This window comes from Mobula hypostoma, unplaced genomic scaffold (assembly GCF_963921235.1).
Source record: "Mobula hypostoma unplaced genomic scaffold, sMobHyp1.1 scaffold_51, whole genome shotgun sequence".
Taxonomy (NCBI): Eukaryota; Metazoa; Chordata; class Chondrichthyes; order Myliobatiformes; family Myliobatidae; genus Mobula; species Mobula hypostoma.
In genome coordinates this window covers 318,600-345,837 of record NW_026948233.1, presented here as the reverse complement: position 1 = coordinate 345,837, position 27,238 = coordinate 318,600, and the positions used below count along the sequence as shown (strand labels likewise).

The 27,238-nt window shown below is 46.7% G+C and overlaps 3 protein-coding genes across 3 annotated transcripts in view; 1 reads left to right on the top strand and 2 right to left on the bottom strand.

Moving 5' to 3' along the window:
- Window positions 1-963: 963 nt before the first annotated feature.
- On the bottom strand, window positions 964-3,775 carry LOC134342066 (probable G-protein coupled receptor 139). The gene is made up of 3 exons (XM_063039995.1): window positions 3,706-3,775; window positions 2,686-2,847; window positions 964-1,895 (listed from the first exon to the last, which is right to left on the bottom strand). Exons 1-3 carry the CDS (start codon window positions 3,773-3,775, stop codon window positions 964-966), a joined length of 1,164 nt encoding a protein of 387 aa, XP_062896065.1.
- Window positions 3,776-14,502: 10,727 nt separating this feature from the next.
- Window positions 14,503-23,567, top strand: LOC134342070 (gastrula zinc finger protein XlCGF57.1-like). Its single transcript, XM_063040000.1, has 2 exons — window positions 14,503-14,519; window positions 20,396-23,567. The coding sequence occupies exon 2, from the start codon at window positions 20,803-20,805 to the stop codon at window positions 22,459-22,461; it is 1,659 nt and encodes a 552-aa protein (XP_062896070.1). The 5' UTR covers window positions 14,503-14,519; window positions 20,396-20,802; the 3' UTR covers window positions 22,462-23,567.
- Window positions 23,568-24,379: 812 nt separating this feature from the next.
- LOC134342071 (zinc finger protein 229-like) overlaps window positions 24,380-27,238 on the bottom strand; it is a 126,438-nt gene continuing 123,579 nt past the window's right edge. Inside the window, exon 4 of the transcript XR_010016936.1 lies at window positions 24,380-24,545. The gene's annotated coding sequence lies outside the window, so the exon portion shown is untranslated. The remainder of the gene's footprint in view (window positions 24,546-27,238) is intronic.

The following is a 27,238-nucleotide window of genomic DNA, read 5'->3' as shown; positions in this document are numbered from 1 at the left end:
CACCTTTCTGAATGCAGTCGGACAGTACAACGAAAGTGGATTTTGCATTGTTCACCGAGGATTTGATTGGAAGAATTCCGACTCGGTCTTACAGCTATACGGAGCACTGGTTATAACAGACTGAGAGCAATCGGTGCAATTCTGATTGTCACGCCATGGGAAGGATGTTGTAAGAACTGATGGAAGATCAATATTCACCAGATTGTTTCCTGGGCTGTGGGGAAGGGGATAAACCAAAAGGAGAAGTTCGATTGCCTGAAATAGAAAATAAAATGAATGGTCCTTGTAAAAGTTTATACAATTATGAGGAGGTGTATATTGTACAGATAGCCAATAACTTTGTCTTCTCCTATGTCAGCAGTGGCACATCCATACACAGATCTGAAGACATTCTCTTTTTTTATTTTCGCCCAGTGCGGCGTGATTATTACTACAGCAAGCGTGCTGGATGCAGGTGATAATAAAACAATGGAAACGTGTCTGGATAACCCTTGGTTAACAAAGGCAGAGAGGGATACGGGCTGGATTATGGCTCTGGGGATTGGCAGAGGTCGCCATAGTCGAGCTGGGGCAGAATCTATGCAATATTGATTCCGCACTGCAATCTACAAGAAGGTAGCTCTGTCACAGCGCTGACCGCAGCGAATCTCCACTGCCAGTGTAAAAGTCATTGCGATGACTCCACCTTTACCCGAGTTACCCAGCGGCCAAATGAGTCCCGACTGTCAACGCAGCTGTCAAAAGCAACGAGTGACTGAAATCAACTGAGTGATCGGATACCAGGATTGTTGATGACGTCACGGCTATCAAGGACGCTTCTACACGGAAATGGAGTGTTATATTATTTCATGTCAATTTAATAGCGAGACGTATTATACTCAAACACATAAAACCCAGATGTACATCGCGACAGAATGACAGATTCCCGATGCGGAGAATTAGTAGTTAATGAACATTCGACCTTTAGGAACATGTGCTTTGCTTTACCCGTGTTTCTTTAACCAATTTAAAAAATAAAGTCCGAGGGTATTTTAACACCAGCCGCATTTCTTCTCTAAACTTAGCCTGTGTCGCTGTATAAATGCAGGCGTTCGTGCAGGAACTCAGATACATGAGCATGTAACCGGCTTCAGTGGCGACATAGGCAGAGTTGGAGTAATCGCCGTCGTAATGCGCGGTTGCTGTGAGTCGGGTGATCTGAAAGATCACAGTGACCGTCAGCCACAACAGAATGAAACTGCCGGACACACTAAAGAGTAAAATGATGGATTTCCGGCGGCCTTCCATCTCCGGATCCTTCTGTGTTTGACTGCCTTGACCGCGCAGTCCGCGGCGTACTTTACTGGCTAATAAAATGCGCCTTACCGTCAGACAGTTAAACAGGGTTATCAGAACAAAAGGTAATATAACCGTTAAAATACTCTGCAGAAAGGAGAATGCGACGCCCACAAGAGACGTAATGAACCACGAGCTCGGCTGGCAGCCCCATTGAATACCGTTAACTACACGCACAGGTTTATACTCAAATAGATACGGGACGTTCTGTAAATGCATCAGGAGCGGAACGGTTATAATGCCGACAACAGCTGTCCTCGCCGTGCAATATTTCGTTTTAAGCTTCTGACAACAGATCGCTACAAACCGATCGGCTGTGAACAGGACAGTGTACCAGACCGAGGTTTGCAGGCAGGTCGAATTGAAGTACAGGACGACCTTACAGGCGGATGTGTAGGACAGGAAGGAGAATGGAAACTGGTACATGACGATATGATACGCAATTACACAGACGATCATCACCAGGAGATCTGCCATTGCCATGAAAGCCATGTAGAGCGATATACATTTGGAAAGGCCGCAATTCCCTCGGAAGAGGACCACCATTGTCAATAGGTTCGCTAGGGAAAGAGTCACAAATTGTGAGTTACAAACAGGGCGAGGAGAAGCGTTCTTGGAATCAATGTGAAAATACTTTTCCGACAGTGATGGGCAAAATTACCGGGGAAATATGTTCCAAGAGAGAATCAAAACTCCTCATTCAGTGAACTAAAACGGTCTGCAGCCGAACTGCGCATTTGCTCCAGGTTAAGTTGCTGGTGACGTGCTCTCGATGTCACCTTGGCGATGTAACCGAGAGGGGGCAGCACTGCTCCTGGTTAAGTTGCTGGTGACGTGCTCTCGATGTCACCTTGGCGATGTAACCGAGAGGGGGCAGCACTGCTCCTGGTTAAGTTGCTGATGACGTGCTCTCGATGTCACCTTGGCGATGTAACCGAGAGGGGGCAGCACTGCTCCTGGTTAAGTTGCTGGTGACGTGCTCTCGATGTCACCTTGGCGATGTAACCGAGAGGGGGCAGCACTGCTCCTGGTTAAGTTGCTGGTGACGTGCTCTCGATGTCACCTTGGCGACGTAACCGAGAGGGGGCAGCACTGCTCCTGGTTAAGTTGCTGGTGACGTGCTGTCGTTGTCACTTTGGCGATGTAACCGAGAGGGGGCAGCACTGCTCCTGGTTAAGTTGCTGGTGACGTGCTCTCGATGTCACCTTGGCGATGTAACCGAGAGGAGGCAGCACTGCTGCTCATTCGCCATCACAACCCAGAAAAATAGGGGAGATCACCATCTTCTCCCATACCTCCCTTGCGCCCTACTTTCCCTACCCGTGGGATCGTCATTTCAATGGCTCTTACCCTCGAAGCCCCATTCAGACACCAGCCGTAGTGAATGAGAGCCGTGACACAGCTGAACACAGTGGCTGTAGGAGGAACGGCTGATGTGCATTCGACAGAATCCACCCAACGGAACTCTATTATTGAGCCGGTACTGGCCCGGAGTAAGTGGGGCCGTGCCCGCTGTCGGTCATCAGCCCCAGGGTGAAACCGATGCACTCATTCCCTCCGTTTAGTCAATGAATGAGCGCAGGGCCCGGTGAACAGAATCGGACTTCACTGACTCGTTTAGTGTCGCTTGTACGCAATCCAGCTTAAAATTGAAAAGTTTCAGAAACGTCCATCAATAAATAAATTCTCACTTGGATATATCCGCCATTTTTGATCATATTCATTATCATCTTAAAGGTGCGACAGGGAGAAATTAATTCAAATCTCCAGCTGGACACTCCGTTCTTGTGCTAGCTATATTTACTATAATTCCCAACTGGTTCGGGTAAGACATATAATCAAAGGTTTGATGGGAAATCCAAAAAGGGGGGAGGGAAGGAGAGGGAGTGTGTGTGTGTGTGTGTGTGTGTGAGAGAGAGAGAGAGAGAGAGAGAGAGAGAGAGAGAGAGAGAGATGAGTGAGAGAAAGAGAGAAAAATTCAACTACGGCGGCAGTTGGTACAATCCGCAAATTTCCCACAAATCGTCCTGTTCTACTGCTCTTTCACCAAAAGTTAGATCACAAAATATATTTCAATCTGCAACAATCCGCGGTATCAAATTTACGCTGACAGTGGTGAACAGCGGAGAGGATTGATCTCCCTGAATTTCAGCAGCATCGTCTATGATGAACTTTGGGGGCGGGATGGGGGGTCGGGGTGACAGTGAACTTGACCCTGCATCAGCGTGTGGAGCGGAGACGAACCGTTCAGCAGCGGTAGTCTGCCGTGTCTCCGCGCTGGGTCGGTTTCGCCGGGAAACAACACCCAGTGAAATGACTGTTAACAGAAGTCCGTCCCTGACATTTCAGACAGAGGATGTGTCGACTTACCCGGAACACCGAAAGCTGCGAGAATAGGGTAAAATACAATCCTCACATGCCGGATTGTCGGTAGAGCCATTTTCGGGTGTTGTACAAAATGTACCGCACTGCTAGCATTGAGAGCCACTCGCCTGTGTTCTGACCTCGCTGCCCTTTTATACATTAATCTATACCCCGGTGAAAAAAACACAGAGGTTGCACAATAACTCGGGTTAGTTACAGTCAGTTAACAAACAAGGTGCTATTTCTACTTCTGTGTTCTCTCGGCACCGCGGGGAATACTTAAAGCTCAGTCCATAACACTGTCTAGTAAAGTAGACAATCAGAAAGTTTTTAAAGCTGTTCCCCGCACTCCGGATTGAAATGCCAGTCATGACCTATCACCTACTTATATTAACACACACAACATGCTGCGTTCCACCGGCATTTTATGTATGTTGCTTGAATTTCCAGCATATGCAGATTTTCTCGTATCTGCTTCTATTGTTGCCTTCACATTCATTTTATTTTATATTAATTGTGTGATATCTCGCTCCATATCTCTCAAAGTCAATGTTAGCTCTGAGTGAGCTCACGATTTATCCTGAAACCAATCCCACATTATATGAACATTACAGCGGGCCTGCACAGTCTGCGTTATTTGCCCAGTGTCATTGTAGACCACACGGATTCCATCACCTTATTCCAACTTTGCCCATACTTCTTTAGTCACAGTGAACTCAGCAGCCCAGTGTGCGGGCAAGATTGACAAGGGCAGCACGGAATGTATTGAAGTAATTCCCGCTTTTTGACATTGAAGGTTAAAAATCTCTATAATAACCTCTGTGACAAATATCACCGATACCGAATGTGCATCGGGTTTTCCGGCTCCGAATAAGGTCTCAGTAAATGACGGCGCATATTATGGATCATCACCGGCTCCTCATTTCCATCATCAGAATCGGAACCAGCATCACGTTTACTGTCTCCAGTAAATGCCGTGAAATGTGTGTGCAGTGCAATACGTCCAAAAGCACCGAAATAAACAATAAATAAATAAACAAGAGAGGGAGCGCAAAAAGAATGCAAACAGTGACGTAGTATTGTTTAATTTAGAAAAGTTTAGAAATAATTTAGAAAGGCGATGCTTGAAGAGAATAAACTCAACCAAGATATGCGAGGATTAGCGAGTATTTTGGTGATACTGACGACAACTCCCTGAACTTTTACAGAGCCATGGACAAGGATATGAGCAGAATATATTGGGAAGTGTTTAATTTGGGGGAGTCCCCATCATGACGCTCTGAGGCAGGACCCTGGGGATGTGAACTGGGAACGGATGTGTTCAGGGAAATGCCCAACAGAAATGTGAAGGTTGTTTCGGGTGCCCTTGCTTGGCGTTCTGGGCAGGTTTGTCCCACTGAGGTAGGGAAAGTACGCTAACTCGAAGGGGTCATGGCTGTGACGAGATGTGGAACATCCATTCCCGAGGAAGAAAGAAGCATGCTTAAGGGTTAAGAAGCCGAGGTCATCAGAGAGGGTTCTGGAGAGTTACAAGGTCGCCAAGAAGGAGCCAAACAGTGGACATTAGTGTTAGGAGTGTGCATTGGCGAGGAGGGGAACAGGAGGATGAGAGGCTAGAAGCGATGAAGGATACAAGAGGAACGAAACATGTGCCTGGTGTCGGGGGCGGCAGTGCGGGTCGGTAATGAACGCTTTGCTTCAGTATTCACCAGTGCAGAGCTTCCGGACAGATTTGATGCCGCGGACCAGCACTATTCAGCCAGGACTCCGTAGACCACAGAGTAGGAATCCCAGAGGGAACTTGATGAATGTGGGGGCAGCGTGAACTGCCTGATATGCTGGAATATGTCAAGGTTTCGAAGGAAGATGCATTGGAGATTTTGAAGAGCATGAGGATAGATAAGACCCCGAGACCGAAAGGAATATCGCACATGTTACTGATGGATGCGTGGGAAGAGATTTCCTCGGCTTTGGTGATGACATGTGCGTCCTCGCTGCCCACAGGAATAGGTGCGAAGCATTGGACGGTGAGAGGTTATGACAAATATCAATATTTTGTTCAAGAAAGGTACCAGGATTAACCCTGGGAATGATGGACCAATTACTCTTACTTCAGAGACGGGCAAATTTGGGGAGAATTTCTGGAGATGACGTTTAGTAGCTCCACAAGTCTCGGCACATCAACCTGTAATTGGAACTTACACTTCCTCACTCATCGTACCCAAACGGTGAAACTAAGCAAGTGCGCATCAAATCCCCAAAACTCCAGCACAGGCGCCCCGCAGTGGTGTGTACAGAGCCACGTCTCTACTCTCTCTCTTCGCCCATGACTGCCCTTCCGCTCCTGCTACAAACTCAGTCAGCATAGTCGCAGAGGTCACAACAGTGACTGGCCTCATCACAAACACTGATGAATCTGCATATAGAGAGGGTGAACCTCAAACTTCGACCAGCACAAAGAAGACAATAGAAATGGTAATCGACTTCAAAAATGCAAGAAGTGTCGAAAGCCCCCTATCCCTGAATGGTGAAGTAATGAGGAGCGTTCAGAGGTTCAGGTTTTTGGGGATGAATATCACTGAGGAGCTCTCTCGGCCCATCAGCAAAACCTCGTTAGCAATGAAAGCACAACAGTGACTATACTATATGAGGTGATGAGGGAGAGCTAATCTGTCTCAGAAATAGCTGGTCAACATTTTCTGTGCGATAGAGAGCAGACTGAAACACGGAATGGCAGTGCTGTGCTCCAGATGCAGCGAGACAGATTGCAAACCACTCAAAGGGTTGATTAGGGCGGCTCCGAACATCACTGGGGCTCGACTACCGGACTGGGAGACAATCTAACTCCGGATGCTCACGGCAACAGTAAAGACCCATCCGATCCCTGACACCCTCTGTTTAATTTCCTGCCGTCTGGTAGGAGAGAGGGAAACATCTTCGCCATGGCATTAGACGGAAATAACTTCATCCCGAGGGCCGTTGTTGTGCTGAATAATGCAACACCCTGCCTTGCCAATGGCCTTTGAGTGTCACTGAAATCATTTGTGTATGTAAATACAGTTTTTGTCTTGTTTTAATGAATCCGGACCGCACGCACTGCAAATATCTGTTTAGCGCGGTCTGGAGCAGCGCCGCCATTTTGTTGTCTTCAGCCATGACAATACAGTTCCATTGTATCCTATTGATTTGCCGACGTACAGTCTGATTAGGGATAGTCGGCAGGACTTTCAGAAGAGCAGAACATATCTCACGAAAATGATTGAATACCGTGAGGAATGGGCGAGACATATTGATTAAAACCAAGGACTGGAGGTCGTGAATATGGATTATAGTATGATATGTTCGCCCAACGATAAGCTCATTCGGGACGGTAGGAGGCACGAATTCCAGGGAAAATTACCCGTGTGAATTCAGAATTGGTTTGGCCGCAGAAGGCAGAGGCTGCGGTGGTCTTCATTATAGGGAGGAATGAGGGTAAGAGCCGTGAGGTAATTTTGTAGCCCTAGAAAACCCTGCTGAATCCGTACTTTCTGTTTTCTGTTCCGTTCCGGTGGTCACATTACAGGAAGGATGTCGAATCGTTAGAGATCGAGCAGAGGAGATTCACTGCGATGACGCGAGGATTATGAAGAGCGGTTGACCGAGCTAAGGTTTTGCTTTAGGAGGACAGAAAATGAGCTGTGATGTTGGGAAGGTGTACACAATGGTAAGAGGCAGCGGTCGATTGTACAGCAAGAGATACTGTATGTTTCCCAGGCGGAAATGGCGAATACATGGAGACATAACTTTATGGAGTTGGGCGGAAGGTATTGTGGTGATGGCGGAGGGATTTCTTTGACACACTGAGGGGTGTGTACGTGTGACGCTCTGTAATCAGCGGCGTGGCGTCATATCCGTTATGGACGTTCCACAGACTCTCAGATAGGCGGGTGGATGAATGGGAAAGATGAGGGCGATGTAGTCGGAAAGGGTCAGATTGATCTTGGAATGGACTAAAACGTGGGCACAACCGAGTGTCTACAATGCCATATTGCTGTATGCATTATGCGATCATGTGTTAGTGAAACGTTCAGGGTGAGTCTTGTGACCAGGTACCTGCTTACTGATGTCAGCAATGCAAAGTGTTCCGGATCTTCAGGGTCCTCAATGATGGATGCCGTCTCTTCAGACATTGCTTTCTGAATATGGTGGGAAGCCTGATGCCTTTGCTGGAGCTGACTGACTTTACAACACGTTGTGGTTTTTTCCGATCTTCTGCATTAGCGCCTCCACACCTGACGGGATGCAACAGCCCGCACACTGTCCGGGGTACATCACAAATCTTCTCAGACTTTTCCGTAATTGCATCAATTCTTCATCTCCAACTCATCACCTACAGAGCTGTGGACCCACGGGAAATGGAAGCTCCTCGGCCTTTCCTCTGCTGACCCGTCGAGGAAGACGTACCTGTTTACAGTTCAAAATTCAAAGTGCATTTATTATACTCTTTCAACAATTAGATTCGTCTCCTTACAAATAACCACAAAACAAAGAAAACAAATAGAACCGGTTAAGAAAGAAAATCGTCAAATGCCAGATGTGCGGAGAGAAAATAAACCAAAAAGACCAAAGTTTCAAACGATAAACTTCACCAAATAACATTCAGAACTGAAGTTGAGAAAATTGAGTCCCCCCACGGATAGGAAGCCAGGTATTGCAGCAACCGATTCAAGAACATGTCCCTGCCTCTGTTGAACGTAGCGCCGAGAAAACGTCGCGGAGCACCGAGCCGACGCGTCCCGTCCATCGTTCAATCTGGCCCGTCGTTGAAAACATGCAAACATCGCGTCGTTCCTCGCTTTCGGAGCCGGGCCCTGCTGTTTCCATACTCTCTCGGGCCTGGCCTCACCGCCTCGATTCTGCTCGTTCCGATCTTTCCAATTCGGCCCCACTTTAAAATCGATCAAATCTCGGATCGGTCCTCGCTGTCGGGCACGGGGCCGGTCTCTGCCTCGCCTCCGCTCGCCTCTGTTCCGCCACATCGAATCGCCTCTATGTCCGCGCCGGTAATTGGCTCGTCCTCGGGTCTCCGACCCGGATCCCGACGGCTGGATCCGGCTTTCAAGGCAGCACTGTCCAGCGCTTTCGAGCTTTCAGATCACACCGGGAAAATTCCAGTTCATACAGGCGGTCCAAAAGCTCAACTCCGAATGGAAAGTTAGAGGCTTTTGTTGGCAGCCATCGTTATCCAGAAAAAAAATATTAATAAGGTATTTAGTTGTTTTCTTTGTTTTGTTTGCCGCCGCTAAGTGGTCCCTGACCTTCACCAGCGCCATCTCACACCGGAAGCCTCTCCGCCTCTCCCCACGTCTACTTCCTGAATCCACGATCAGTTCACTGGTTCCGATGACGTTGAGTGATGACGCTGTTGTTGTGACGTCACTCAACCCGCCGATCTGTCTCACTCCTGTCCCGCTCCTCGTCACCCTCTGAGATTCTGCCTACAACAGTTGTGTTATCAGCAAAATTACCAATAATATCTGAGCTGTACCTATGCCACTGTTACAATGAAAGGACGTTTATCGTGTCCTCTGCAGCCGGATAGGCCTGCTGTACTCGTAGTCACCCGGACACAATGAACACTATCACACGGACAGAATTAGTGGGTCCAAAGTTAACTGATCAATCGACCAGTCCCGTGGTGTCACATGACACACCAATAAACAGTTGTCCTGTGGATTGGACATCTCTCCACCCTCTATGCTTTTAGGCGAAGCCATCTTGACAATATTCCACCAGTTTACCGGACCGTTCTGATCGGCGCAATCCAGAAACCCCAGGCTCGAGTGATGGACCGGATCCAGTGCTTTCAACTGGGGATTCGCTTCGATAGCTTGCGGGGCTAACCTGACTTGTTCACTCGCTCGTTGTGGAACGAGGGATTCACTTGGTCGTCTCCTGATCTGGTCCACATGTCAGCGGCATACAGTATCATCCTCGAGTGCTGAAATTACTTGTCGGTCCTTTTTGATCACAACTTCTCTTTTTCATCCAGGGTTCCGGCGAACATAAACCGGATCTCCCACCTCAAAGTTCCGATGTACCGTGTTTCATTCGGACCGCACTTTCATTGACTTTTGTCTCTCTTACTCGGTCTTCCGGCTCTGTCGCAGTAAATCTAATCGGGAAAGCAACCTGCGGTCCATAAATACCTGTGTGGTGGGTTATGAGATTATCTTGAGCACCGGAAGAAAAAGGCCGGTAGATCCTGGGGAGTATGTCCCCATTCCACTTTTGTATCCACAGTTTGACAATCTGAACAGCTCACATTTAGCCATACCGTTTAAAGATGGGTGATAAAGGGACGTATGTTGCGGTCGAACACTGCCTTGTAAAAATAGTTGGAAACCCTTACTTGTAAACGCGGGACAATTATCACAGTATCGGGGTTACCATGGGTACAAAATAGTGTGCGTAAAGTGTTTATCGTTGTCTGGCTGGTCAAAGTCTTAACCGCTTTGACCTCAATCTATTTAAAATGCGCATCGGCGACTACCAATGATTTGTGACCGTCCAATGAACCCGCGTAGTCAATGTGTCAACGTCTCCAGGGGCTGGTTGGTCATTGCCATGGGAAGGGAGCGTGTATCTGTCGAGACTGCCGGCAGGGGTCGCACGCACGAATAATGTGCTCGATGCCTTCATCAATTTTCGCCAGCAAACGTAATTCCGGGCTAGAGCCTTCATACCTTTTATGTGGAAAAGATAATTTGCCATTTCAGCTTGCTTTGCTAGACTTCATGATCTCCTTTATTATACCAATATACGTAAGTGTCTGGAAATCCATTTTACTTTCTTGAGAATGCTCGGCAAATAATATTTGGGTTGTGTATTTATGGAATGGTGACCTACATCAACAGCGAATTTCAACACCTCTTTTTTGCATCAGATTTGACGAGTGTCCTACTATCAACACCCGAGGAAAGTGGACGTTGGTTCCCATTGACCAGAACGTAGCTTGGTCAGACACGTCATGATCAATAAGAAGAGATCAGATGCTGTGGGACATTTTGGTTTGGATGGAGGCCGAGATCGGCAAACTCTGGTCAAGTGTCCTTTCTTTTGGTAAGTAAAGCGGAATGAGTCTCGGTGTCAACAGTCAGGAGGCTTCCGGTGAAATTCAGCGCAACGGTAACATCGGAAAACCCGGAGTACAATTCTTCTGATTCTTAGCTAGGGACACTTTGTTAGGGTCAGTACAATCTGCGGCAGTTGTAGGTGATGGAGATGTCAGCGCTCTTTGTACTTGGCACTCTTGCGACAAAACTGCATTTTCATCTGCCGCTTGCATGCCATTTGCGATATCAAAAGCTGACTGAAGTGAGAGCTCTGATTCTGCCGATAAGCGACGCTGATTGCGAACATCACGCCGACGACTGAGCGACCTCGTATCGTAACTTCTCGAACAGCAACGTAAACACAACGTTCAGCCAGTTTTCTTAATTCAGCAACAAACGTTGCTATTGGTTCGTTTTCTAACTGAAAACGAGAGCTGAATCTAACGCGCTGCACAATATCCAATGGTTTAGGATTGTAATGAGATCAAATCTCAGAAGTCCCACATAAGATTTCGAAGAGAGCAAACCGGGATTCATCAAACTTCGGACGATATTGTGTGTTTCGGGACCACAAAAACCAAGCAAGGTAGTAACCTTTTGATTGGGCTCGGTGGTGTTGTTTGCCGCGAATAACTAGCCAAACATTTCAATGTAAACCTTCCCGTGGTCTGTGAATCATAATATTCCTGAACTTGTCCAATGATGGTCATTGTTCAAATGTGAACATCGATTCCAAAAGAGCGAGTGTCACAGATCCCATCCCCGTCACCACTGTTTTACTAAGAACGTTCATCGTGTCCAGTGCAGCTGAACAGGTCTGCTTGACTCGTAATTACGCAGAAAAAAAAACATGTTCACACGCACAGAATTTGCAGGTCAAACGCGAATCGATAGATGGAGAAACCGGCGACATCGACAGATCCCGTGATGTCAGATGACAGACTAATAACCCCCACACAGTGGATAGGACACTCCACTCTCACCTCTATCTCTTCCTCCCTTTTAACCCCATTCTCCCTCTATCTCCTCATCCCACTTCCTCTACCGCTATCTCAGCATTCTCTCCCACCCTTCTCACCCTCTCTCTCCCTTCTCTGTCACCTTCCATCTCACCACTCATCTACTGTATCTCTCGATCTCTCGCTATCCCCCCTCTCTGCCTCTCGGTCTATCCCTCTCTCTACTCTACCGGCCGAATTCCTCCCAACATCTCCTTCTCCAACCTTTCCCCGCTCCCCTCTCTCTCTCACCGTGAGTGTGGTCAGGGTGACTTTGCTGGTAAGCTGTTTCATGTCGCTGATGGTGTCCTGGGTTCTTGCAAACGGGGATTTCAGCAACGCCTCCAGTTGCCAGCGTCGCAGTCCCGTTGGAAATGAACGGAAAGAGATCTCATTGAGAGTGCAAATAGTGGGAGTGGGTGGAAAGGGATGGAGTCCACGGGGGTGCGGATGATGGTAGTGAATGAGAAGGGGTGCGATCCCATTGGGAGTTCGAGTCCGCTCCCCTCTCACTCTCCCTGTGATGACAGGTTGCAGCTGGTCACTACACCGTGGGAGAAGAGATTTCCCTTGAATTTCACAGAATCACAGAAACCTACAGCACGTTACAGGCCCTTCGGCCCGCAGTGTTGTGCCGACCATGTAACCTACTCCAGAAACTGCCTGGAATTACCCTCCCGCATCGCCCTCTATTTTTCTAGGCTCCATGTACTATCTAACATCTATGTAATATCTAAGAGTCTCTGAAAAGACCCTATTGTATCCGCCTCTACCACTGTCGCTGGCAGTGCATTCCACACACACACCACTTAGCTCTGACATCTGCTCTGTACCTACTTCCAAGCAAGTTAAAACTCTGCCCCCTCGTGTTCAGCCGGTTCGGCGGGTGGAGCGAGGGCAGTGCGTGCAGTCCTTCGGTGAAATGATATCGTATCCGTTAAATAGGGGCCGTGGACAATTCTGATTTGATGGAGAGGGACGTGAAAGTACAGAGGAACATCTGGAGAAATTTCTGAAACGCCCGTTCGCTGCTCTCGTTACTGCTCGATCGTGAATCTTCCGGAGGGAAGGCCTCAAAACCCTTGGCTTTGCCTGCTGTTGGCGACCGAGATAGAGGTCGAATCGCTCGGATAGAGATGATACTCGGAACTCGGTGTCGGAAAGCTGATCGGAGGCTCGAAGTTTTCGGACGACTCGGAGTTGGACTGTGGTCGGGCATGGCAGGGAGAGTTTTTTCTTCCTTCTCCCGTCTGCGTGAGATGTGGGACATTTGAGAGACTTTGAACTTTTTACTGTGCTCATGGACTTCTTCATCAAGTTATGGTATTGTTGCACTGTTGTAACTATATGTTATAATTGTGATTTTGTTAGATTTTTCAGTCTTGTTCTGTCCTGTGTTTTGTGATATCACACTGGAGGAAATATTGTATCATTTCTTAATGCATGCATCACTAAATGACAATAAAAGAGGACTGCGTGTCTTCATAATCTAAATCTAAAGCCCTAGGAACAAGCCTGTGGCTATCCACACGACCAATGTCTCTCATCATCCTGTACACCTGCATGAATTTCCTGCATGTTTCTCTCCAGGCTGAATAAGACGATGAGCTCACTGTGCTTTTGACGTCCTTCAGGGCTCTGGATGAAGTTGGTTAAACTCCTTCCTTCCCGTTCTTTTCAACGTTTTGTGTCATTTTCACTCATTTCAAAGGACTGTGTCTCGGACAGCTGGGTTGTTGCAATGCACCTCTAAAGTCTGACTAGTGAGTGAATCTTCGATGGAGCAGAGTCAGAAATCAAAGAGTAATCAGCCTGAATAAGGGCTTTGGGGCTCCTGAAAGAGATGGGACCTAGAATTTACCAGGAGGAGCAGGAAGAGGAATCAGACCGGTAGGATGTGGCTGCAAATGAAAGATCAGAAACATTTTCAAACAGTTTGAAAAAAAAGGTGGTTAAAAGGAAATCAACAGATCTGGCTGCAAATGCGGAGAGGAATAAATAGACAACATTTATGCTGAGCCCCTTCAACATGTCTAGACTGTGCACTCCTCTGCTTTGTAGCTGCCTGAACTGCGGAGTTCCTCCAGCATTTTGTGTGTGCGTCTCTGTACCGTATTTCCAGCAACTGCAGAATCTCTTGTGTTTTATATCTACACTTGTAAGAGGATTGTACTTTGGCATTAGATACACGTTGATATTGAGTATACTGTTTATGGGAAACGCTTTCTGCGTTAAAACAGCTGCTGAATTTTCTATGCACACACACACACACAAACTGAGCTACGGACATGGAACTGGTGCTTGCAGAAACTTTTAATGGCACCGTGATTACCCATAAATCCCTGCGTTACAAATATCGCCGTCGCCGAAGCACCGATCAAATGCGCAGGCGTCAGCGTTGTGACGTTCCCGAATACCACGCATGCGCGCAGTACACAAAAGCATTAGAAGTGCGGCGGCAGGTAAGAGCGATTCTCCGGGGACAGGGAGACGGGACAGAGGGTGAGGGGTCAGGGGGGGAGGAGGGAGAGAGGGTGAGGGGGAGCAGGGGAGAAGGGAGAGAGGGTGGGAGGGGTGAGGAGTGGAGGGGGGGAGGGGTGAGGAGTGGAGGGGGGAGGGGGGTTGGGAGGTGTTTACACTGCCATGCTTCTGGATCATTCTTCATTTCTGCGCATGCTGGGAACTCTGTCCAGTCACGTCCTGACACGTGATATCACCTCAAGCGGTGAGTTTTTTTTACACAGAGTGGTGAGTGCGTGGAATGGGCTGCCGGCCACTGTGATGAAGCCGGATACAATTGGGTCTTTTAAGAGGCTCCTGGATAGGTACATGGTGCGTAGAAAAATAGAGGGCTATGGGGAACTCCAGATAATTTCTAAAGTAAGTAGTGTTCGGCACAGCATTGTGGGCTGAAGGGCCTGTATTGTGCTGTATTGTATTGTGCTGTATAAATGGGGAAGTCACTTACCCATGACCTCTGGTTGTCATCCCACCCAACATCAATGGAAAAAACTGCTTGCATTTACCCCATCTATACCCTCATACTTTTGTACACTTCCAACAAATCCTCAAAGCAATGTATAATTTCCTTGATTATGCTTAGAGCCTTTTTCAGATGGATAAGATGATGAGGGGCATTAATCGTGTGGATAGCCAGAGGCTTTTCCCAGGGCTGAAATGGCTAACACGAGGGGCATAGTTTTAAGGTGCTTGGAAATAGATACCGAGGGGATGTCAGGGGTAAGTTTTTTTACACAGAGAGTGGTGGGTGTGTGGAATGCACTGCCAGCAGCAGTGGTCGAGGCAGATACAATAGGGTCTTTTAACAACCTCCTAGATAGGTACATGGAGCTCAGTAAAATAGAGGGCTATGTGCTAGGGAAATTCCAGGCAGTTTCTCGAGTAAGTTACATGGTTGGCACAACATTGTGGGCTGAATGGCCTGGAATATGCTGTAGATTTCTATGTTCGATGTTGAACAGTGAAATAACTTTGGCTATCCTACAATCCTCTGATTACTCTCCTGTCACTAAGGATGATTTAATTATCTCTGCTAGGGCCCTGACAATTTCTGCACTTGCCTCCCGTAGGGTCCGAGGGAGCACCTTGTCATGCCCTGGAGATTTATCCAGCCTAATCTGCCTCAGGATAGCAAACATCTCCTCTACTTTAATCTGTACAGGGTCCATGATTTTAATGCCGCTTTTCCACACTCTCATTGACACTCTGTCCATCTCCTGAGTAGAAACCATAGAAAAACTACAGCACAGAAACAGGCCTTTTGGCCCTGCTTGGCTGTGCCGAACCATTTTCTGCCTAGTCCCACTGACCTGCATACGGACCATATCCCTCCATACACCTCCCATCCATGTATCTGTCCAATTTATTCTTAAATGTTAAAATAGAACCCACATTTACCACCTCGTTTGGCAGCTCATTCCATACTCCCACCACTCTTTGTGTGAAGAAGCCCACCCCTAATGTTCCCTTTAAACTTTGCCCCCTCACCCTGAACCCATGTCCTCTGTTTTTTTTCTCCCCTTGCCTCAGTGGAAAAAGCCAGCTTGCATTCACTCTATCTATACCCATCATAATTTTATATACCCCTATCAAATCTCCCCTCATTCTTCTACGCTCCAGGGAATAAAGTCCCAACCTATTCAACCTTTCTCTGTAACTGAGTTTCTCAAGTCCCGGCAACATCCTTGTAAACCTTCTCTGCACTCTTTCAACCTTATTAATATCCTTCCTGTAATTAGGTGACCGATACTGAACACAATACTCCAGATTCGGCCTCACCAATGCCTTATACAACCTCATCATAACATTCCAGCTCTTATACTCAATACTTTGATTAATAAAGGCCAATGTACCAAAAGCTCTCTTTACGACCCTATCTACCTGTGACGCCACTTTTAGGGAATTTTGTATCTGTATTCCCAGATCCCTCTGTTCTACTGCACTCCTCAGTGCCTTACCATTTACCCTGTATGTTCTACCTTGGTTTGTCCTTCCAAAGTGCAATACCTCACACTTGTCTGTATTAAACTCCTTCTGCCATTTTTCAGCCCATTTTTCCAGCTGGTCCAAGTCCCTCTGAAGGTGATGAAAACCTTTCTCTCTGTCTACTACAACTCCAATCTTTGTATCATCAACAAATTTGCTGATCCAATTTATCACATTATCATCCAGATCATTGATATAGATGACAAATAACAATGGACCCAGCACTGATCCCTGTGGCACACCACTAGTCACAGGCCTCCACTCTGAGAAGCAATTCTCTACTACCACTCTTTGGCTTCTTCCATCGAGCCAATGTCTAATCCAATTTACCACCTCTCCATGTATACCTAGCGACTGAATTTTCCTAACTAACCTCCCATGCGGGACCTTGTCAAAGGCCTTACTGAAGTACATGTAGACAACATCCACTGCCTTCCCTTCATCCACTTTCCTGGTAACCTCCTCGAAAAACTCCAACAGATTGGTCAAACATGACCTACCATGCACAAAGCCATGTTGACTCTCCCTAATAAGTCCCTGTCTATCCAAATGCTTATAGACTCTGTCTCTTAGTACTCCCTCCAATAACTTACCCACTAACAACATCAAACTTACCGGCCTATAATTTCCCGGATTACTTTTCGATCCTTTTTTAAACAACGGAACAACATGAGCCACTCTCCAATCCTCCGGCACCTCACCCGTAGACACAAACATTTTACATATTTCTGCCTGGGCCCCTGCAATTTCAACACTAGTCTCCTTCAAGGTCCGAGGGAACACCCTGTCAGGTCCTGGGGATTTATCCACTTTAATTTTCCTCAAGGTAGCAAGCACCTCCTCCTTTTCAATCTGTACAGTTTCCATGATCTCACTACTTGTTTCCCTTAATTCCATGGACTTCATGCCAGTTTCCTTAGTAAATACAGATGCAGTAAACAGAGTTGAATAAGTATTTAAGATCTCCCCCATCTGCTTTGCTTCCACATGTGGTTTGCCATTCTGGTCCTCCAGAGGACCGAATTTGTCACTTGCAATCCTTTTGCTCGTAACCTATCTCTAGAATCCCTGAGGATTATCCTTCAGCTTTTCTGCGAGAGCAACCTCACGCCTTCTTTTAGCCATCCTGATTTATTTCTTATGTATTCTCTTGCATTTCTTATACTCCATAAGAATCTGCCTGCTCATACCTGTTATCCAACTCCATTTTGTGCTTCACCAGGGTCTCGATATCTCTTGAAATCCAAGGTTCCCTACAGTTTCTGTCTTTACCTTTTATTCTGACAAACACACACCCGCTTTGTACTATCAAAATTTTGCTTTGAAGGCCTCCCATTTACCAAGCACACCTTTGCCAGAAAGCAGCCTGTCCCAGTCCCCAGTGGCCAGATCCTAGTGTCATAATTCCAGGTGTTGATCCATGCCCTGAACACATCCGCCTTTCCTACGCTGCTCCCTGTATTGAAATATACAGGGCTCAGCATATTCACTGCACCATGCTCAACCTTTTCATTCCTGTGTTTGTCTGAGGTCTGAACAACAAATGTCTCCACAACCTCTCCACTCTCTGTTCTGTTATTCAGGCTCCCATTCCCCCTGCAACTTTAGTTTAACACCCCCCCCAACCCCCACCTCCACCTCCCATGATGCAGATCTATCACCCCTTTGGCTTTCATCACCCAGATCAATAAAAAGGAGGCGCATGCCAGGTACAGGTGGATTGGAACAAATGGGGTACTGTTGAGTTACAGGAAATTCAAGTGAACACTTATGAAAGAAATAAAAGCAGACATGAGTTTGCCCCAGCAGACAAGGTGAAGGAGAATGCTCATGGATTCTGCAGGTATGTTAAGTGCGAAAAGATTGCAAGGGAAAAATTAATCCTCTGCAAGATCAGAATGGTGATCCATATGAGGAGACAAAATAGATGTGGGAGATATTTTTGCATCCATACTTACTCAAGAGATGGACACAGAGTCTATAGAAGTGAGGCAAAGCAGCATCAACTTCATGGACCCTGTACAGATTACAGAGATGGAGGTGTTTGCTGTCTGAAGGCAAATTAGCGTGGATCAATCCCCAGGGCCTGACAAGTTGTTCCCTGGGACTCTGCGGCAGACAACTGCATAAATTGTCGGGGCACAAGCACAGGTATATAAGTCATCCTGAGTGACAGGTGAGGTACTGGAGGATTGGAGAACAGCCAATGTTGTTCCGCTGTTCAAGAAGGGCTCTAAAAATAAACTAAGAAATTGTACATTGGTGAGCCTGACATCAGTAGTGGGAAAGTTATTGGAACGTGTGTGCAGGAACCAGATATATACTATAACTACTTGGATAGATGTGGATTGTTTAAGGATAGGCAGCATGGCTTTGTGCACGGTAGGTCATATCTAACCAATCTTGTAGAGTCTCTCGAGGAAGTTATCAGGAAAGTGGATGAAGGCAAGGCAGTGGATGTTGTCTACGTGGACTTTAGCAAGGCACTTGACAAAGTCTCATATGGGAGGTTGGTCAAGAAGGTTCAGTCACTCAGCATTCAAGATGAGATAGTAAATTGGGTGAGACACTGTCTTTGGGAGAAGCCAATGTGTGGTAGCAGATGGTTGCCTCTCTGACTGGAGGCCTGTGACTAGTGGTTGCCACAGGGATCGGTGAGGGATCTGTTGTTGTTTGTCATCTATATCAGTAATCTGATGATAACATGGTTAGCTGGATCAGCAAATTTGTGGATGACACCAAGACTGTGGGTGTAGTGGAAAGCAAGAAAAAATATGGTATCTTGCAGTGTGATCTGGATCAGCTGGAGAAATGGAAAATGGAATTTAATGGAGACAAGTGTGAGGTGTTCACTTTGGTAGGACCTGGGTCTTACACAGTGAATGGTCGGGCACTGAGGGGTGCTGTAGAAGGAAAGGATCTGGGAATACATGTCCATAATTCACCAAAAGTGATGTCACAGTTAAATAGGGACGGAAAGAACGATTTAGACACATTGGCCTTCATAAAGCAAAGTACTGAGTACAGGAGATGGATGTTATGTTCACGCTGCACAAGACATTGGTGAGGCCTAATTTGGGGTATCGTGTGCAGTTTTGGTCACCAACGTGCAGGAAAGATGTAAAAGAGATTGAAAGAGTTCAGAGAAAATTCACAAGGATGTTGTCAGGTCTGGAGGACTTGGGTTACAAGGAAAGATTGAACAGGTCAGGACTTTATTCCTTGGAACATGGAAGATTGAGGGGAGATTTGATAGAGGAGTACCACTATTATGAGGGGTATAGATAGGGTAAATGCAAGCTGGGTTTTACTGCTGAGATGGGGTGGGACGACAACCACACCATGGGTGTGGCCATGGGTTAAGGGTGAAAGGTGAAACGTTAAGGGGAACATGAGGAGAAACTTCTTCACACAGACGGTCATCCGGGTGTGGAATGAGCAGCCAGCACAAGTGGTGCATGCGAGCTCAATTTCAACATTTAAGAGGTTTGCATAGGAACCTGGATGGTAGGGGTATGGGAGTGGGTGGTTTAAATAGTTCAGCACAAACCAGATGGCCCAAAGGGCCTGTTTCTGTGTTGTAATTTTCTGTGACTGTGACAAGTACCTGAAATAATACAAAAATTCACTCTAAGTCCTTTTAACAGCTGTGCGGACCAACCATTCATCTCAGCAGGAATTTTTTATATGGCGTTAAAACTGTGGCATTTTAAGTTAATAATACATAAAAGAAAATCCCAGATGCACGTCAAGGAAGACAATTTGCGTGAGACTGCTTCAGTTACTGTGGAGCCAGGCACCCATGTGGCTCAGCAGGAACAAGCAATAACACCAATGGAGAGAGTCAAACTGAGTCAAGGAACAAATTGGAGACGGCAGAAATGTCCCATTCGTATAGAGACAGGACGAGCATCAGGGAATTGATGGTCATTCCAGATACCGGCACTGTGCCCAGTTAGAAGATGATTTCTCTGTCCAACTTGGGTTGAACCTCACTGTAACAGTGTGATACCAGATCAAACCTTGACAACTCAAGTAATCTCATCTGAAATGTTGTCCTACACCCATTGATGGATTTTGTAAATCTTTTTACAGGTTAAAAACGAGAAGGAATTTGTCTCCAGGAATCTCAAACACAACACGCCAGTTTTGCTGTCTCTGTCTGGACATTTAAGAAGTGGAGCAAGGGATTCAATCGACCATCCTTCCTGCTCAGACACTGGGGAGGGATTCACTCGATCATCTGACAGACTGGCACGCCCATCATTTTATACAGGAGAAAGGCCGTTCACCTGCTCAAACAGTGGGAATCGATTCACTCGGTCATCTCAATTGATAGTACATCAGCAAGTTCACACTGGGCAAGGCCTTTCACCTGTTCTGTGTGTGAGAAAGGATTCAGTCAGTCGTCTCACCTGTGGACACACCAGTCAGTTCACACTGGGCAGAGGCTGGTCATCTGCTGAATTTCTGAGTAAGGATTCACTCAGTCATCTGACCTAATGGCTCACCAGCGAGTTTACACCGGGGAGAGGCCATTCACCTGCTCAGACTCTGGGAAGGGATTCACTCAGTCATCCGACCTACGGAGACACCAGCAAGTTCACACTGGAAAGAAGCCGTTTACCTGCTCAGTCTGTGAGAAGAGATTCACTCACACTTCCACCCTACAGAGTCATCAGCGAGTTCACACCGGGGAGAAGCCATTCACCTGCTCCGAATGTGGGAAGAGATTCGCTCAGTCATCCACCCTACAGAGTCATCAGCGAGTTCACACCAGGGAGAAGCCGTTCACCTGCTCAGACTGTGGGAAGAGATTCACTCAGTTATCCCACGTACAGAGTCATCAGCGAGTTCACACTAGGGAGAAGCCATTCACCTGCTCAGTCTGTGGGAAAGAATTCACTTGGTCATCCAAACTACTGGCACACCAGTCAGTTCACACAGGAGAGAGGCCATTCACCTGCTCAGTCTGTGGGAAGGGATTCACTCAGTCATCCCACCTGCAGAGACATCAGCGAGTTCACACAGGAGAGAGGCCATTCACCTGCTCAGTCTGTGGGAAGGGATTCACTCAGTCATCCCACCTGCAGAGACATCAGCAAGATCACACTGGGGCGAAGCTATTTAGCTGCTCAGAATGTGGGAAAGGATTCACTCAGTCATCCCACCTACTGGCACACCAGTCAATTCACACTGGGGAGTGGCCGTTCACCTGCTCAGAATGTGGGAAAGGATTCACTCAGTCATCCCACCTACTGGCACACCAGTCAATTCACACTGGAGAGAAGCCGTTCACCTGCTCAGACTCTGGGAAGGGATTCACTCAGTCATCCGACCTACAGAGACACCAGCAAGTTCACACTGGGAAGAAGCCGTTCACCTGCTCAGTCTGTGAGAAGAGATTCACTCACACTTCCACCCTACTGGTACATCAGCGAGTTCACACTGGGGAGAAGCCGTTCACCTGCTCAGAATGTGGGAAGAGATTCACTCGGTCATCCCACCTACAGAGTCATCAGCGAGTTCACACTGGGGAGAAGCCATTCACCTGCTCCGAATGTGGGAAAGGATTCACTCAGTCATCCCACCTAAGGGCACACCAGTCAGTTCACACAGGAGATTGGCCATTCACCTGCTCAGACTGTGGGAAGGGATTCACTCATTCATCCGAACTACAGAGACATCAACAAGTTCACACTGGGGAGAAGCCGTTCTCTTGTTCAGAATGTGGGAACAGATTCACTCGGTCATCCAACCTACAGAGACATCAGCGAGTTCACACTGGGGAGAGGCTGTTCACCTGCTCAGAATGTGGGAACAGATTCACTCGGTCATCTCACCTACAGAGTCATCAGCGAGTTCACACTGGGGAGAAGCCATTCACCTGCTCAGAATGTGGGAAGAGATTCACTCAGTCATCCACCCTACAGAGTCATCAGCGAGTTCACACCGGGGAGAAGCCGTTCAACTGCTCAGTCTGTGGGAAGAGATTCACTCAGTTATCCTCCCTGCAGAGCCACCAGCAAGTTCACACTGGGGAGAAGCCATTCACCTGCTCAGTCTGTGGGAAAGGATTCACTCAGTCGTCCAACCTACAGAGACATCAGCAAGTTCACACTGGGGAGAAGCCGTTCAACTGCTCAGAATATGGGAAATGATTCACTTGGTCATCCGCCCTACTGGTACATCAGCGAGTTCACACAGGAGAGAGGCCATTCACCTGCTCAGTCTGTGGGAAGGGATTCACTCAGTCATCCCACCTGCAGAGACATCAGCAAGATCACACTGGGGCGAAGCTGTTTAGCTGCTCAGAATGTGGGAAAGGATTCACTCAGTCATCCCACCTACTGGCACACCAGTCAGTTCACAATGGGCAGTGACCATTGATATGAATCTCTAGATTTCATTTGCTTGGACTATCATTTTCAGAGAGAGAGAGAGAGAGAGAGAGAGATTAAGAATGGAAATCAGTCTGACTTGCAGCTTGTTTACATCGCTCACAGCTTGTTTAGTTTTAACCGAGGACACAGACGCTCAGAGTCAGACGGAGATGAAGGAGGAAAAATGGAAGGTTTGAAACAAGGGAACTACTGGCCAAGGGTCACTGTTTAGAACTTTCCTATGCCCACAAAGGTGGGTTAATTATCGATTCAGCATACATTGAATGTGTGGTTGTCACCTCATTTGATCCATAGGAGTGGATCTGATCTGGGGTATCCTGTGAAGACCACTTATGTGTTAACCCTTGCCTGGGTGTGGTGTGGAAATTCACTTGAAGACGATACCCCTTGTGACAAGTCACTTTCGGTGATAATTTGTATGTGGATTTGGAACACAACAGATAAAATCTACAGTGACTGTTCTTTCGTTTTACCACCACGGAAACTGTGGAATTTGATATAATTGCCTTCTCTTGACATTTACCCTTGACTACAAATATCTCTTTCATCACCTATTCTGTAGTTGAACTGAACTTTCATAGTTCACCATCTCAAGACTCTAAACCCTGTTTCCCCTGAGCTCAATAGTTTGGGAGTTATATTTACACATCTCGGCCTGAAACGTCGACTGCACCTCTTCCTACAGATGCTGCTTGGCCTGCTGCGTTCACCAGCAACTTTGATGTGTGTTGCTTGAATTTCCAGCATCTGCAGAATTCCTGTTGTTTACACATAACACTGTTAACTTCTGTTTATCTTGCTTAAATTACTATATTGTTAGTAGATGCTAATAAAGATAGTGGATTTAACATCAAAAACAGACTCTAAGTGTAGTCTATTGCTTCTGGCTCATTTCTAAAGCGTTACGGTTCATAACAAAATTTGGGCTTGCATCTGGGATATGAACAGATTTGGAGGTGTATTGATTAATTATTGATTTCATTGGGGAAATCCCTTTTGATTTATTTGTGTGTGAAAAATCAGCAGCAATGGAGGTTGATAAATGTCTGGAAGCATCAACCTCTGAGGCACTAAAGGACACCAGAAGGATTGAGTTGTTGATTATTGCTAAAAGGTTAAAACTTGCTAAGGTGAAATCAACAATGAGGAGGTCACAGATGCAGAGGATAATAGCTGAACATTATGTATCTGAGGGTGTGGTTAAAGTGGAGGAGTTGGAGGTGTTTCCTGAAAGTAAACCTAGTGAGCTTGGGCTCCCGTACAAGTTAGAAAAATTAAAGATGGAGGCTGTGGAAAGGCAGAGGCAGGTTGAGGCTGGACAGGCAGGAAAACAGACATTACTATTCTGCCATCATCCATGCTAGTGTCCCCTTCCAATCAACTTTGGTGAGCTCTTCTCCCATGCCTCCGTAGTTCCCCTCACTCCGCTAATAATGATGCATCTTCTTGTACCTTTCCCCTCTCAAAGTGCAGAGTGAATTCTAACACGTTTTGTCACCAAGTCCACGTTTCCTTTACCATAAGCTTCGTAATCAAATCTAGTTCACTACACAACACCCAATCCAAAATTAACTTTTCCCTCATGGGCACAATTACAAGCTGTTCAAAAAGGCATCTCATTGATATTTTCCAAATTCCCTCTCTTGAGATGAAACACCAACCTGATTTTCATAATCAACCTCCACCCATCCCACTCATGGACTGTTTGTCCCACTCCCATCTGGGTAGACTATGCAGCATCCTCACCCAGACTGCCAGCCTCTGGGACAGCTACTTTCCCCAAGCAGTAAGGCTGATAAATATCTCTACCCACTAACCCACCCTTCCACACCACCAAACACCTCCACTTTATTATTTCCTGTCTCTCATCTTATTTGCAGACATCCTCTGCTGAGTGTCACTTTATGGACATCCAATCAATCCGTGCACAGTATATAAGCTATGCTTATATGTTTTTACTATTGTGTTGTTGTGTTGCATTGGAGCCGGAGTAATAGTTATTTCAGTCTCGTTTACATGTGTCTGCTGGAAATGGAATTAAACAATCTTGAATAAACATTTCAGCAGTCTGCAGCGTTTTTGTGGCAGAGTGCCACCCGGTGACAATGGAGTCCACAAATCAGGGGCTCCTGTTATTGTGGCAAATCACCACCAAGTGTCAGTGTTCTCCACAAAAGGGAGCGGTTTACAGCGATAAGGAGAGGTGTAGGGGGCTGGAAGCCAACTCTGCAAGTGGATGAAGTGCCAGTCCTGCCCCAAACCACTCTCCCCATCACCAGTCAGGGTCCCAAACAGTCCTTCCATATGAGGCAACTTTTCAACATCATGTCTGTTGGGGTCATCGACTGTTTCCAGTTTTCCAGGTGTGGCCTCCTCGATATTAGTGAGACCCGATGTAGTCTCTGCATTCTGCACTCTATCCTAATGAGATTCTGCAGATATTGGAGATGCAGAGTAACATACACAAAAGGTTGGAGGAAGTCAGGAGGTCAGATAGCTTCTATACAGGGGGATAAATCAAAACAGAGATTTCCTGCCGAGACCCTGCATCAGGACTGGAAGTCGGGAGAAGCTGGAACAAGATGGTGCGGGGAGTGGAAAGAGTCCAAGCTGGTAGATGGTAGGTGAAGTCAGATCAGAGTGAAGGCGAGTGGGTGGGGGATGTGGGCGATGAAGTGAGATGCTGTGAGGTGGTAGGTGGAAAATGCAAAGAACTGAAAAGAAGGAATCTGATAGGAAAGGAGAGCGGACCATGGGGAAAAAAGGAAGCAAAAGAGGAACCAGAGGGAGACGATCCACAGTAGAGAAGAGAGAAGTGGGGAGACAGAGTGGAGGAGACGCATGTGTGTGTTGATGAAAGGAAAAGGAAGAGGTAGAAGTTAAAGATGTCGATGTTCATGCCCTCGGGTTGTAAACTACCTGGATGTAATATGAGGTGTTCCTCCTTTAACCTGAGAGTGGACTCATCGAGTTAGTTAAACGATGAACCGGAAGGGAGAGTGGATTAATAATCTTCCCCTGACATCCCTATTAAATCAATCCTCTCTCACCTTGAACCGGTGCCCTCTGGTTGTTGATTCCACAAAAACGGGGAAAAGGACTGCGCACGTTCCCCATTTCTGTACACTCAGGGTTTGGAACACCTGCATCATGTCAGATTCAATCTCCTGCACTTCACAGTGTGAAGTCCCAACCTGCCCAGCCTCTCTCCAGAACTCAGTTCCTCGAGTACCGGCAGCATTCTTGTAAATCTCCCCTGCACTCATTCCAGATTGACGTCCTCTCTCCTGCAGCAGAACGACCAAAACTGAATACAATAGTCCAGGCGCGGATACCCTAACAATACCCTAACCCTAATGCAACCTCACTAGCCTCTTCTTCAGACCATGAGCCATGAGATATGAGACAGAGGCTGCTCAGTTAATCGAGTCTGCTCCACCATTCCTTCATGTCCAATTCATTATCCCTCTCAACACTATTCTCCTGCCTTCTCCCCTTAATCCTTGAACATCTATTGAAAATACACTGTGACTTGGCGTCTGCTCCGACCGTGGCAATGAATTCCAAAGATTTACCACTCCCTGACAACAGAAATTCTCTGCTGTCAGTGGATGCCCTATACATTGAGGCCGTGGCCTCTGGTCCCAGACTCACACCGTGTAGGGTGCATCTTCTTCATAGCCACTCTGTCGAGGCTTTTCAATATTCGATAGGTTTCAATGAGATCCCCTCTCTTTCTTCTTGACCAGTGAGTACAGGTTCAAAGCCATCTAGCATTCGTCATACGTTAACCCTTTCATTCCTGGAATCATTCTTGTGAACCTACTCCGGACCCGCTCCGATACAAGCACATCTTTTTCTCAGATAAGGGGTCAGAAACTGCTCACAATACACCAACAGCGAACTGACCAATACATTATAAAGCTACAGTGTCACATCCTTGCTCTTATATGCTAACATTACAGCTGTCATCCTTAATCAACTCAATCTGCAAGCAAACTTTCAGGGACTCCTGCTCAAGGACTCCCAAGTACATATTTCTGATTTTTGTATTTTCTCCCATTTATTTTTTTCTCTCCGTCTTTATTCTTTCTACCAATTGTACATGACCGTACACTTGCATACACTGTATTTCATCTGCTACTTCGTTGTCTGTTCTCCAAACCTATCAAAGTCCTTCTGCAGACTCTCGCTTTGCTCTAACCTACCTGTCCCTTACCTATCTTTGTATCAACTGCAAAGTTCATCACCCAGGTATCAATTCTGTCATCCATATCATTCATATTTAACATGAAATGATGCTTTCTCAATACTGACCCCTACAGAACACCATTTGTTACTGACAGCAAAACAGAATTGCCCACATTATTCTGACTCTTTCTCCCATCAGTCAGCCAATCTTCAATCCAGACAAGTATGTTTCCTGTAATTCCATGAGCTGTGATCTTGTTAAGCAGCCTCACATTTATTCCACATCTGACTTTAACTTCTCCTTCTCTAATGTCAGGGTGAATTTCATCATATTTAGATCATT

Excerpts from the sequence above, each read along its gene's own strand:
- LOC134342066 (XM_063039995.1), bottom strand. The coding sequence starts at position 3,775 with ATGGCTCTACCGACAATCCGGCATGTGAGGATTGTATTTTACCCTATT. Across the intron at positions 2,848-3,705 it reads CGCAGCTTTCGGTGTTCCGG|CGGGCACGGCCCCACTTACT; the intron begins GTAAGTCGACAC and ends GATGACCGACAG. Across the intron at positions 1,896-2,685 it reads GTCTGAATGGGGCTTCGAGG|CGAACCTATTGACAATGGTG; the intron begins GTAAGAGCCATT and ends CTCTTTCCCTAG.
- LOC134342070 (XM_063040000.1), top strand. The coding sequence starts at position 20,803 with ATGGCTCACCAGCGAGTTTACACCGGGGAGAGGCCATTCACCTGCTCA.